This window comes from Chrysoperla carnea, chromosome 2 (assembly GCF_905475395.1).
Source record: "Chrysoperla carnea chromosome 2, inChrCarn1.1, whole genome shotgun sequence".
NCBI classification, from domain to species: Eukaryota; Metazoa; Arthropoda; class Insecta; order Neuroptera; family Chrysopidae; genus Chrysoperla; species Chrysoperla carnea.
In genome coordinates this window covers 73,393,759-73,408,724 of record NC_058338.1, presented here as the reverse complement: position 1 = coordinate 73,408,724, position 14,966 = coordinate 73,393,759, and the positions used below count along the sequence as shown (strand labels likewise).

Sequence of the window (14,966 nt, the reverse complement as noted above, 5' to 3'; positions counted from 1 at the left end):
AATGGACATGGGAAATTCAAGTTGTTATTCATTATGATGATCTGTTCGAGCAACAGTTGCCATTTGTGAACCATGCTCATCTTTGGAAGAGGGAAAACAAATAGTGCTTCATTTATTTCCACATAAAATACATTTATGATTTTCGAATTTGGTCCCAAAATTTAACACTTATAATAAAAATTTTTATATTTACAACTAAAGTCAAGTAACTGAAGTAGATACGAATGCTTCTGTTGGAACAGACAAACTGATTCAGTTCCATAGATTTTATCTAAGTAATGTTAGGTAGAAAAGCCTGGAAGTGTGGAAAAAAACTTTTTGCTGTTAAAACAACTTACCTTAAATAATCTCGTTTACATAATATAAGATTTGCTTTCGTATATAACGTAGACCCAACTTCACCTAAACGACAATCACAACATCCACATTTTAAACAATCTTCATGCCAAAATAAATCCAATGCTCGTAATAAAAAACGTTCCGTTATTGGTTTACCACATCCAGCGCACTCTTGTTGACCACCGCTCACACAATTACCTGGTGCGTTACCAGCACTATTCCCACTATTATGATGATGGTGACCAACAATTCCACCAGGTGTTTGTTGTGACGTTACTATTGATGTGTTGTTGTTGTTACCAACACTTACAATGGATCCAGGACCTCCACCACCGCCACCACCGTTTTGATTATTTGTGGTGACTTGTGGACCTAAACCACCTCCAGGTTTACCGGCCGCTTCCGATTTTGATATGTCCATGGTCATCATGGAGCCACCTCCAACGAGGCGACGATCAATCTGTAACAAATAAGAATATCTTTTAGTTGCATTACAATAAAATATGCTGGTAATCAAAATTTCAAAAATCATGTGATACAATTAAATTGAAAGAGTTTTTAAAACATAGCTTATGTCACCATCACACAAAACCTACTAAAGACATCGAAATGTTTTTAATAGTTGGTAATTTTTCATGAATTATTTAAGGAATAAGAATGTAAAATATATAAACAATAAGAAGGTAAAAACTGAATTGCAAATAAGTATCAAACAATAATATTTGAAATTAATTCGAAAATCGGGGTAGAGAAATTTAATAAGAAAAACTAAACAATTAATAATAAAAAAATATGCATTATATTCTTTATAAAAGAAGATTTATTCAATTTTTCCTTGTTTAAAAATTACATTTGAAATATAAAAAATAAAATAAAAAAATGAGTATTATGTCAACCGTGCGTTTAAATCGATAATAGATTGTTATAATATTGTAAATTATTATTGATATACAGGGTTAATTAAATATGAAGGACACTTGTTGAAGAAGCTCTTTATTATCTGTTTGTCGGGTTCTGATGATAATTCAAAATTATAAATATGTATTTAAACCCAAATTTTAAATTTTGATTCATGATTACTTCGAAATAAATATTAACGGTTACATCGAAATTTTTTAAATAATCTGGAATCTGATCCCCGAAGATTTTAATTTAACTGTTTGTCTTCTGTTTTAGTGTGGGTTACTCCAGAGCCCCAACCTTTTTTCTGCGGTAAATCCGCCCTATTATATCTTTGATATAAACGCTTTGTCAATTTCATAAATATTCTTCAAATTAAATTATAGTTGACGCAATGTAAAGTTGCATACAAAGAATTCGAAAATTTAAATTTTAAACCTTGCTGTTATGTAAATAATGAAAAGGAATGTTATTTTTAATCAACGAGAAAGTAGTAAATAATTCGTTCCTTTAAGTCACCATTATCCAACAGGTGTTCATAATTTATTATTGTTGGTTTTTATTAGAAAATTAAAGATCCTCGCAATATTATATAGAAAAAGGGCTTTCTGTGATCCTTTTTCTTAGGTTAGGTTAGGGTATATTGCATATCACTTCCAAGGGCCTCTGTTCGCAAAGTTGTTGCGGCTATCACAGGACACTGGCTGGGCGGCAAGCATGCTGAACTCTTAGGCGTGGCAGTGTATCACGACTACTGCAGAAGCTGTCACCGTGACGACGAGGAGGAGACAATGTCTCATCTTCTCTGTCACTGCCCAGCTCTTGTCATGAGGGGATGGACTTACTTGAGCCAGCGTCTCCTTGACAACCTCTCCGACCTAAAGTCAGTCGACGTCAAAGCCCTCCTGCTGTTCTTAAACAGCTTCAATGGTTCATGGAATAGTGGCCGGGGATGGGCCAACCCATTTACGGTATCATAATGGACCCTATGGTCTAAGTGTGTCCCACCCCAGGACAGCCACTCTAAGCTAACTTAACCTAGGTTATATTGGCTGTCCACGAAAGACACACTTAGGATATAAAGCCCATTGTGATACCATATATGTCTTTTACCACTTTTCCGCTGATAATTTCATTTATCAGCTACTCAATATCAGAGGCTGAGTGCACCTCTTTCATGCATACGGCGGGAATCGAAACCACTACCCTAAGCACCTACCCTGAGCTAATAGGGCGACATCCTTTTGCTTACTCACTCTTATATGTACTTTAGATCATTCTGATCAAAAGCTCTCACGGGCGATCAAAGAACGAATATAATGTAGTATATGAACACAGAAAGTTGTTTTCCTAGTCATATACTACTACTACTATTATATTCACAGCTTTGATCGACCGTAGCTCGTAAGATCGCCCGTAAGAGCTTTTGATCAGGATGATTCAAAGAACATTTATTTATTTCTTTTTCTATTTTATTGTATTAATAAAAAAAAAGCTTGCCTTTAAAAGAAACTTTTTTTTACTTAAATTTTTTAATTTCATTTATATATTTTTACTGAATTATTTATTAACAAAATTGTAAGTAATTATCGTGAAGGATTAGGTAAACAACTGTCTTCAATAAGTTTTAAAAGAATTACTATTGAATTAAATTAAAATTAAATGAATGACATTGCAGCTCATTTGAATGAATAACCCTATATAATAAAATGTATATACAAGAAATGATTACAATGATAATAATGTCTACATTTACAGTGGAACATAATAAATAATAAATAATTGAAAAATAAAAAAAAAAATGTAAAATTTATTTTAAATAAATTAGCAGAAATGAATATACAAAACATTCATATAGCTCTTATATAGGTACTATATTTATATAAAAGGAGCTAAAATAATAATAAGAACAAAGATAGAATGTTGTCCTTATTACATATATTTTATTATACAGTTTCATTATATTATACTTTATAGACTTGAATACAGAGCTGTATTCTATCTAGTTGGGTAATTTGTCGAATCTTGGATACAATGTAATCATTCGACCATGAATCACTCGACTATTTCTCGACAGTTATTTACTTTTAGTCACGTAAACGAAGCACTGATGTTCGAAATTTTGAACAGTAAGACGGATTTGAATGCGGTTTTCTGCATTCGATTCGTTAGAGCGTCAGGACATTTTGTGACCTAAATTCATTTATAAGGAATATTAAATTTGCATAAATAATATATACATTTTATAATTGCATTTTAAATTGACCGTAAATATACTAAATTTACAATTCGGTTAATAATGATGAAAATGATTCCAAACTGGTTACTCGGGAGTTTTTGTGGTCGCTGTTTAGTGTTTTGTTTCCGCGACTATTTCTACAAAATAGACCCTGTATGAAGAGAACTTTAAACAGTAGGGGAAGCTACTGAGAGAATTATCTTTCATGTGAACTTGTTTTCAAGTAAATTAGATATAATAATTTTTATTGTTTCAAAGTAAAAAAAAATTGTTTTTAGTATCCATTATATTTTAATCTATGGTATATTATGATCTTGTACCATGAAGGAGCTCAAGTTTCCATCGGTAGCTGTTTAAAAAGCCAAATATATATTAACTAGCTGAGCCCCACAATATTACCCGCTAGTAAAAGAGATTTTGAGAGTTTTTATCGTTGCTGTGTAAGTTAATCAACCCATCTTGAGAAGAATGCGCTAAATCTATTTTACGAAATTTTACAAAACGCTTTTAAAAACACGGTTGCTGTATGCTATCCTTTAAAAACAGTGCATTTTTTCGGGATAATAATAAGCCTATGTTATTTTCTGGCTTTAAACTACCACTATTTATGCAAAAAAACATGTCGATCTTTTATTCTATGCAAAATTAAAACTAATCTATCCCACGGGAACCATGCATCTTACCATGAGCTTATTTGATATTCCGGACTATAATCTATCTCTGTGCCAAACTTTTTTGCGTGAAAGTGTAACAATCATTCATTGATCCTAACATTCACGATTATAATTTATATAAGATAAAAGCGCTGTTAGGAGAATTTAAAAAAATTGCTTTCAAAACTATATAAATATAAATTATTACCGTTGGCGCTACACTCTTCCCTACTATGTACTATACTATAGTATCGTTTAGTTTTGTTTTATTTAAGTCTTGCTGTTTACTCAATGAATATTATATAAAATAAAATAAAATACAAAAAAAGAATATATTAATTAAAACGATAAAAGTACTAGAGACTTTTAAATTGATGAGGCAGTTAACTAACTATATTATATTATAAACAAATTACAGTGAAACATGTTCAAATACATTTTTATTAGTTAAAATAAATTATTCAACTTTTCTCTTTTTCTTAACACGAAAGCTATCTGCGGTTATAGCGGCTGTCCCAGGTGGAGAAACACTCAGAAAATAAGGTCTATAATTGTAATACCAAGGAAATAGATTAGGTCATCTACAGTCACTTCTCCAAGAGACATTTGGAGGATCAATCTTACTTATCCAAGAGGATCAATCTTCCCAAAACAAAACCGATGCATCTTCGTTTCTTTTATTTCCCAATCTTAGCGCGTCCTACAAAAGTAAGAGAATTGATAGGACCAATGGTTCTACGAGTGTGTCTCCTATTTAGTGGCCTGAAATCGCTGCAACTATATTGCTCATTGAGACTCTTTAAATTGAAATAATATATTTGGAATGCCTTCAGTTGTACTCCGTTATCTAGATTTGTTGTTTATAGGTTCATTGATTGAAATCAAGTGTTTGCGTTTCTCAACTTTCTTGTAATCAAACGTTTTCAATGACCAGCTCAGAAAATATATCAGAATAATTCAATTCCACAAAAAAAAAGCTAAATTAACTCTAGGCTTAATGCGTTGGAATTATTCCACTTCTTATTTTCAAAATTAAAGCGTTTTCAATAATACACACATTCCTTCTTAAACGATAAATTAGGGTATTTTAGTCCATACCTACTCGTACAAACTTTCATGGCGCACCACATTTTTTCCTTGCAAAAAATAGTATCGGTGAATCTAATCTTTATTGAAACACTACATAATTAAATAGTTTTAACTATATTTTTCGAATTATAAACAAATAAAAAAAAAGCACCACAATATATATTTTCTATCTTTCTTCTCATATAATCCATCTCACATGGGTATGTTGTCTCTTCCATCATTATCATTATCACCATCACCGAACCAAACCTTTCTCTCTGTATAAGTGCATGTACAATATATATATGTATATATACATGCTTTCTCATTCCCGTTTCTATCTCCTTCCATGTTGTATGAAAGAGTATCTCATCATGTTCTACCCACAAAATATAAAAAGTATTCAAAGAATTGTGTCCGTTAATTAAGTTTGTCATTTAAGCGTCACCTCCCCAAGTACAGGGTCTCTACCTATACAGAGATATACTACTTTTATATATTTCTCACCAATGGGTGAGTTTTTTCTCTCATTTTTACATCTTTTAAAATAAAAGTAATTTACAAGATGATTCGTTTCAGAAAATGAGACCACTATAAAAAAAAAAACTATTAAATAATTTTTAAGAAAATTAAAACCAGCCTTTTCTAACATTTCTCGATAAAATAGGTAGTATGTAATATTAGTAATTTCAACTCTAAAATATAAAAATCTGAGATATTCCGAAGAAAGATCTTCAAACGCAACCTTAACAACTTGTCGTTAAATTGTAAATCAACCAGATTGCCTATGGATGATTATTTAGAGTGATTCAGAAAAATATTTTAGATAAGACACTTCCGACTCAAAAGCTTGTCTAGGATGTATCTCAAAAGCTTTTCATCAAAGGGGTACGCCTTAAGAAAGAATCAATAAAACGGAAAAATATTTTTGTCTCCAATTTTAATTAAAATCATTTTTCACAATTTAGGCCAATAGCCGGGTATTTTTTTTCTGCAATTTACTGCAGAAATTTTTTTTTGTCTTGGAACATATTTAAGGTATCCTCCGAATGTAAATCCAAATTGGCGGGACGCATGGGCGTGCGCTTCAGCCGCCATCTTAGAAAACACGTTTTATCAAATATCTCGTGAACCGAACATGATACAACAAAAATGGTTGGAATCATTTTCATACAGAATAATATTTTCTATAACTTTTATTCGAAATTTTTTTCTGTATTATGCATAGATTTTTATTTATACCGCTTCAAATTTCTCTTAATATGGTTATTGCTAAATATATAGTTAACGATTCACGGTATATTAAAAATGGTGATAAGCAAGTTTGTAGAACATATAATTTCCAACAAATTTCATCCAAAATTGTTTGCCGTTATATTCGTAGTTTAAGAGCTTTAGGCCAATAACCAGATATTTTTGCAGCAAAAATACTTGGTTAATGGTCTATAGTTCTTAAACTACGAATGTTACGACAAAAAGTTTCAAACGAAGTTTATTGGAAATTATATGTTCTAACAATTTGTTTATTACCATTTTTCATGTCCCATGAACCATTTACTAAGGTAAATGGAAAACTTCACGCTTGTTCATAACAATACTTTGTTCAAAGAATCGTCTGATTAATTAAAAATTGAGAATGTGCGCTTTCTTGCTTTCGGCTACGTTCTATGTTGACGAATAAAATTTAATAAAATTTGTAAAATAAAAAAATCATCCTGTAGTTATACCACCATAACTCATTATAAAAAAGCCAAGTCTCTGTCCAGTATTCAACCGTATAACTAACTGAACTCTTTCATTGAAGCCTTCATTCATTTTGTAGGGTCTCCTTCGTTCCTCATCATCGCCATACCATATACAATATGAGTTGTGTCTAGTACCTATAATACCAAGGTACTTTATGTTATATTTTTATAAGATCCATTGCATATTATAAAAATGAATATAAAATTATACGCTATGTGTTTTTTATTTTTATTTTTAAGTTTTAAATTAAATTATTAATTTAAAAATATGTGTGTTACTTCCAATATAACATATTAATACAAAGTGATATTCTGAATAGTCATTTTTATTAATTTCTTTCATTTAAGATATTTTATATGAGTATACTTATTGTAGAAGTAAGTTGAATTAAGGTATTTCTAACGACAATTACACAAGAAATAGTTGTCCACAAAACTGTGTAAACAGGAAGTCTGTGTTAGATGCTGTAAATTTTCCAAGTTGTGCCTATCTGATTTACACCAAAAAAGTATTATTTAAAAAAACTATATTATTTACATTATGTATTTTATATTTTAAAAAACTAATTCAAATTTACTTCTAAAACAGTATAGAGTATCATCGCGTCTTGAATGACTTTATTACTTGACATACAATCCTTTTTGTATATGTAAGTTACAAGCATTTGCTTACATGTTTTTATATTTGTAAACTTATATATCCGTTCATATGGCGTGGCGTAGTACCTTCAAAGTACATCTGATTGGTGACCGGTTGTACAATTTTAAGAAATTTATTTTTTTAAATGAATAATAATCCTTATATTTTATAAAATTAATTTTGTCCAACCTATTAAGGAGAGTTTTTTGAACATTTTAAATCGCGATTTTTTTATAGAAAGTAACAGAAATTATTAATCTCTTATAATTTCATCATGGTCACCCTGCACCAAACGCTTATTGTTACTGCAGATAAACTATTCTGCAATACGTCCAAACTTGTGTACTTTAAGTGTCTGTCAAATAATCGAAAACTATTATAAATGTATAACGTATATGTAATTCAAGTTGCCAATTTATTAATTCTGTTTAGCATTAACCGTTCCAGAATTAACAATTTATTGTTTATTAACAAATAGAAACATTTTCGCCACTAACTCATGCGTTAAAAATGATATTTTACACTTAAGCAACACATCATGAGGTTTTAGCAAAATGCGATAGATTTCTTTCATTTTCCTTTATTTGTAACACCTTCAACTGTACTAAAAGTTGCTCGTTCTTTTATAAAACGTTTACCTATTCAAATACGTATTTGGATCACAATGCAATTTACAATAAACACGATGTACAACAAAATTGTTTATAAGTATATTATATGACATACATGAAAGAGTGAGAAAGAGGGCAGATATATATTGGTAGAATTACTCCTCTTTATGAAGAGTAAGTTTAAGCACCAAACAACAAGGCGAATATATACTAGGCAAAAGCACATGGTGTTTGTGAGTGAATATACATGTATATATATATACACACTTTTTAACTAGAACTTTCTACATATCTTTCTTTGTTTTACCTTTGTATAAATTATATATCTTACTCTATTACTCTTATTATGTGTTAGCGAACGAAGTAAATTTAGGTTTTTAATTATTTTTGTTCAACATTTCCGCCACCATCTCTCAGTTCTCATAGTAGTTAGTTCATTATATAAAATTTAATTAAGTTTCGCTGGCCTTAATTTAACGCTACTAATCAAGTATAAAAAGTTCTATATATAGGGTAAGATGCAGTACCTCAAGCCATTTGTACCTTGAATCATTCTTCGTTTCATGAAAGATATTGCTCTTTATGAGACTAAACATTTTAACTGAAGGCAAGCTACCGATAGAACGATTACCTTTGTGTGGTTTTTACGATTTTTCGGGAGGTGGGGAGGTATGCGTGGAGAAAAATTTAACTTTTCGAATTTTTCTAGCATCTAAAGAACATAAAATTATTATTTTTGTATAAAATTTTCCGAAGCAATTTGGTCAATATTATTAATTTGCTAAAAAATAATATGCTACCGGGATACTCACGGACAACCTGCACTTTTACGTCCAGGAGCATTTTTTAAACGGGATCATGCAAAAATTTTCCATTCGACAAGGAGTGATGCTCAATGACAGATTTAACCGGGTCTAGATGGCGCTTTGTTGAAATGAAAAGTATGTAAATGTAAAAAAACCGATATATTTGCTTATAATTCCAATAAATATTGGCTGCTATAGCGGATATGTCATTATAACCAAAGTAGTTTTAACCGATACATTCGTGTTTATATTTTGATTAGGGCGGGATCTTTCAATTTCCGTCATTGTAACCGGTTTGTCATTATAACCGATGTCCTTAAAACCGATTTGGTCTGTATTATAAACAGAGATTCGTCTCATTTCTATTATACAAAAATAGCTTTTAAAAACTGAATTTTGATCGCAGGTGCTATACTTTCCCGTATAAACAGTACATTTTTCTCACTCTTGCATTTATTCTGTTGTTGTGTTTATTGCCAATATCAAGTAGCACAAGTAACCAGCGACGATCAACTCGCCAGAGCTAGGTGAAAACAATGTAGTGGAAAAAAATAAGCTTTAAACTATAAGAGTGAGTGTAGGTAACGAAATGTTATACCGTATAAGAATATAATAAACATTATTATTTGTTGATATAATAATAGACATACGTCGTTTAGCTATACTGTTGTAATTCTTGTCTCTTTTTTTCAAGCTTTTTACTTCCTTATACGAAGTAAAGGAAATAGGGCAATCATACAAAAATTTTGTTTGCATTTTTAACGGAAACATCTACTTTGTAGGTATCATGAAAAATGTGATACAGAGTAATTTTTTTTAATAAATAACATACTCTTACTTTTAGCCTAATCAGACCGGCCTAAGCGATCGATCGGTCTAGCGGCAATGTGAGAAATTATAATTAATGGGGTGGTTAAATTGATCACATTGTTGTCGCTTGGACAAGAACGAAGTAACCGACTCCACCCACATCAAAAATGTAATTGTATATATAATTGTAGTTTTAATAAATAAAGATAAATGAAAGACAAATAATGATGTGTGTGGCCTCCGTGATAGGCAGAAAAATGGAGGTTAAACCCCATTATTATTATTACTGTTACCTATTTCTTGTTGTCCAACAAAAATACATTAGAATTAACCCCCCAGAACTCGCGTTATGAGCATTTTGCTTAAGCTCGATTTAAAACATAAATAACTTTTATTTTTGAAAATATTTATGTGGTAGAAATTTTTTTTTTCTCCATATAATTTTTATCTATTTTTGAATTATGATTTTTTCAGATTTTTTTTAACCGATCAATCTTTTTAAAAATTATTTTTCTTTCAAGTTCTTCAGAAATTTTGCGAATTTCTCTCATCACGAGAATAAAGGTGTACGCAAAAAAATATTCGATGTGAACATTTTCAGACTTGTGATTCGCGCTTTAATTTACCAACTATTCGTAAACAAAAAGTGTAGCAATATTTAGTTGGATAAATTTACCAGATTTTGATAATGAATTCGAAATTTTTTTTTTAAGTAGGTTTCTTTTGTTGTAAAATAATTCAGAAAAGGAATTTCTCGGATTACGACCTCCTTCACGCGGTTATTATCTCTATATTATTATTAATATCTCCCCTACTATGGATCGGATTGAGACGAACAAAAAAAACTATTATTTGTTAAGAATTTCTGCATCTTTTTGCTTGTAAAATTACCAAGCTTTTATTAAATTCAATACTTATTTGGACAAATTTTTAGTAAATTCACGAGCTGCGATTGTGTTGACAATAAATCGTTGTGTGTTACAGCTTCCAAAAGTCAAATTACAAGAGAACATTGTGTATAAATATAGTGTAGGTAGAGACCCATGATATTCTGTATGGTAACCTTTTATTCCTTCTCTATTTTTGTTAAATTTATTATTGTAACGTTTAAATTTTTTAAATAAATACTTATAAAGTACTAAAATAATAATGAAAAATGTGTTTCGTTTATTTTGTTCATACTCATTTCTATTTTTTTTTAAACAAAAACAAAAATTTTTTTAATATTTTAATTATATTTACAGTGGGCGGTAAAGCGCATGTTAAATGTGGAGCATAAGTAAGTAACCCTGATGTGTAATGTTGTTTTTGGTCTATGGCCAGGCTTATTATTTAACAATCATTTTAGAACGTGTGGAAATTTGATTCCCGTGGCTCTACAAAAATATTTCTTGCAGGGGAATGCTATCAGGGGGGTCTTGTCTGACATTTAAAGTAGTTTAGTTTTTCTTACCCAGCTGCGTTAAATAATAACTGCAAAGAAAAAAAGAAGTCTAGTAGTTTACATAGGGACTGTAAAAATCGCGGTCCATTGAAATCTAGATCGACTAAAACTTTCCCAATAATGGGTGACGACTTTTAAAGTCGCTATGTAAACTAATAAACTTGTTTTTTTATTTTTAGTTTTTATACCATGTATAATGTATATATGAAATATACATAGTATATGAAGTTTAGTCGCAAGTTTGTAACGCTTAAAAATATTGATGCTACGAAAAAAATTTGGTATAGGTGTTCAAAGAATATCTAATCAATCCATTTTCGTTTGTCCGTCCGTCCGCCCCACCGTCCGTCTGTCAATACGATAGCTCAAAAACGAAAAAAGATATCAAACTGAAATTACAGCGTACTCAGGACGTTAAAAGTGAGGTCGAGTTCGTAAATGAGCAACATAGGTCAATTGGGTCTTGAGACCTATCTTGTAAACCGTTAGAGATAGAACAAAAGTTTAAATGTAAAAAATGTTTCTTTTCAAAAAATAAACAACTTTTGTTTGAAACTTTTTTTCGTTGTAAATTGTATAGTATGTATTATATGGGAATACCAGTTATGTATGTGTGACATGTATATGTGTAATATGATAGAGTAATCAACTCTGTCTATACATGGTATTTCAACAATTAACTCAGTCAATTGTTTGTTTTCACTTGGTAAGTAACACATTTGGATTTTTGTAATAAATTTCATTTATTTATTTAATTATCTTCTTATTGGAATATCGTCCTTAATGAATGGTATAAATCAGTTTTATGCTAATCGCGCAATTATAAATATCTCAAGTCTCTGTAATCGAAGCCCTTGGCTATGAACATTTCGTAGAAGAAATCGTTGATTCTAAAACTACGGTCAAATACTACGCCTAGCTCTAGATCTTGAAGTACACTGATGTGTTGTATGTAAGAGATGATTTATTTTAATGTTATTAAAACTCTTTACAAATATGAAACAAAGCACGACTTTCCACAATGAAGTGTCTATGTGTGTGTGTATGTGTGTATGTGTGTATGTAAAAAAGAAAATTGTTTAAAATGATTACTTCAGTTTTTTTATACGGAAGCATGAAATATACGGAATGTTTTTATAGAATGTAAGTTTTGGTACACATTAAATATTTACAAAAAGAGGCAAAAAGGAGAACTTGGAAGTTAGCCTTCCCAAAAAGTACAGCCTTTACATTTCGATTACAAACAAATTTTGAGCCTTTCAACTCAATTTAGTGAGATTTCAGACACGGAATTAAACTTTTATAACAAAAATTTTTGACGCTGAAAGTTTCGAACAAGTATTTCTTATACCAACACCCTTCGTAATTGACCAATAATTTTAGTATACACTTGCTTTAGCAATAAAATTCTCTACAAAATTGGAAACAATTTGTCAGTAATGGGTTAGGTTATGTTCGGTTATATTGGCTGTCCTCGAGGGACACACCTAGGCCCATTGTGGTATAGAGGACAGAAAGGGTTGTTTCCAGAATGAATAACACATACTTTGTGAGTGATAATATGTCATTAATCATTTTACAAAGCACCCTTTCTGCCCCATGGTCTAATACCATATATGTCTTTTACCACATTTTTGTGAAAAATTTCTGCCCTATTATTATTTAAAGAGGCAGAGTACACCCCCTTCATGCATATACCATGCACTTATTAATTAAATTACTTTTTGTTGTCACGGTGGTAATCAAACCCGCTACCCTAGACATTCAACATTCGAAATTGGTTACGCCATAACCAACTAAGCCACTAGAGTGCACTATCTGTATTATATATGAAATTTTTCACAATACATTCGAAATTTAATACGTTTTCCTAGGATTTTTACTACTGATATTTATCAACAGTTGGCAACGGAGATGGAAATTATCGTTTATAAAAATAAAAATAGTATAAGTTTTACACGGAAATTGAAAATATGTATACAATCATTTATGATGTGTTATGCACGAATATATATGATTTGTGTACATAGGTGGTCTTAACTTTACTATTTTTGAGTAAATGTCAAATTCTTATGATGATATCTATATGCAGGGTAATCCATTTTAATCGATGGGCGCAAATATCTTCTAAAATACTTAAATTACAAAAAAGGATAATGAACATCATATTCTAGCGTCAGATTTGATCAGCGTTTTCTAGATCCTTTAATAGTTAACTCAGGTCCTTAACAGTAGCAGAACGAATAGCACTATCAATTAGAAAAGTTAAACCTCATAAAAAAAACTAACAAATTTTTTTTTCCAAAAACGTCAGCTTTCGGAGGTAATGCGACTTAAAAATATGTTATTATTGCATTTAATCGAAAGGAAACACACTAACTACGAAAAAATGCTTTAGACAAAAGTTGTTAAGGGCAATAGAGGACATTTTCTGTGTCCATGACTTTGACCTACAATTATCGATAAACTGTAAGCGTATTTTCTTTTGATCAAATGCAATAATGACATATTTTTAAGTCGCATTTCCTCCGAAAGCTAACGTTTTTGGTAAAAATTGTTTTAAACAAAATTTGTTATTTTTTTTATGAGGCTAAACTTTCTAATTTTTGATGTTTTTCTATCTCTTACTGTTCAGGATCTGAGATTAAAGGTTCTAGAAGACGCAAATCCAATTTGACGCTAGAATATGATATCTCACTTTAATTTGAATAATTTTTGTATGAAACATTTTTTTGTAGTGTAAGTTTTTTAGAACATATTTGGGTCCATCGATTATAATGGATTACCCTGTATATAAACTATTCTATTTTACATAGTTGAGAATATCGAAGTGGGAAAAAGAGTATGTCCTAGTTTCAATTCAGAATAATCATAATATTATTTACTACATTCTACCACAACTAGGTACGATCGTCTACAAAGTTTGCAAATAGTTTTCTAGGAGTTCGGATATTACACGATACACGATTCATTATGTTCACAATTATTTAATTGATACGAACATTTGTAATGCTCTGTTAAGGAAGTATTTATTCATTACGAAATTTTGAAGAATGTTGTAATTTTTTTTGATGAAAGAAGTTGACCCCATTGACTTCGTCCAACTATCATATTATGATTGTAACTATAATTAAAAGAAGGTGAGATTGATAAAACCTGTTTTATTGTCATAGGAGTAAGTTTTTCTAGGTATTCGAGTGTATTTTTTAACAGATCACCCTTACTTATTAGGGATAATCGCATCTTCAGTCATTACTACATGAAACATTCAGACCAAAAAGATTGCTATGAAGTTTTCATAGCAATCCAAAGTATAAGAGTAGGTTTCTTCCTCCATTTAACGTTGAAAGTTTTTTCATAGTTCTCACTCAGGGGTAGCTTGTATGTTTCCGGTAGGAACTAAGTGATGTTAATATAGTTCATATAGATACAACATCTTTGACTCATTTTTAGCTGCGCAAGTCGCTATTCCTGGGTATGTCAGAAGTTTTTGTGCATTTCAAGTTTATCTTGGAATTTTTTCGAAAAATCATTTCAAATCAAGTTGGCAGTTCTAGTGAAAAGTTGGTGACAGTTGGCTTAACTATAAGTTGATCACACTTTCAACGGTCCAACATTTAATTTCATCTTGAAATATTAGTTTATTGGCATGAAATCTTAGTATATCTCGTATATCCGATTATGAAAAGTTTTTTACAGTACATTTTCCTA

At 30.5% G+C, this 14,966-nt stretch overlaps 1 protein-coding gene across 2 annotated transcripts in view; it reads right to left on the bottom strand.

Moving 5' to 3' along the window:
- The window catches only part of LOC123293186 (LIM/homeobox protein Lhx9-like), a 327,991-nt gene that overhangs the window by 48,324 nt on the left and 264,701 nt on the right, over nucleotides 1-14,966 (bottom strand). For both annotated transcript variants that reach the window (XM_044873920.1, XM_044873919.1), the window contains exon 2: nucleotides 339-799. In XM_044873920.1, the coding sequence (XP_044729855.1) occupies nucleotides 339-769 (431 nt within the window). In that variant the 5' untranslated portion in view covers nucleotides 770-799. The remainder of the gene's footprint in view (nucleotides 1-338; nucleotides 800-14,966) is intronic.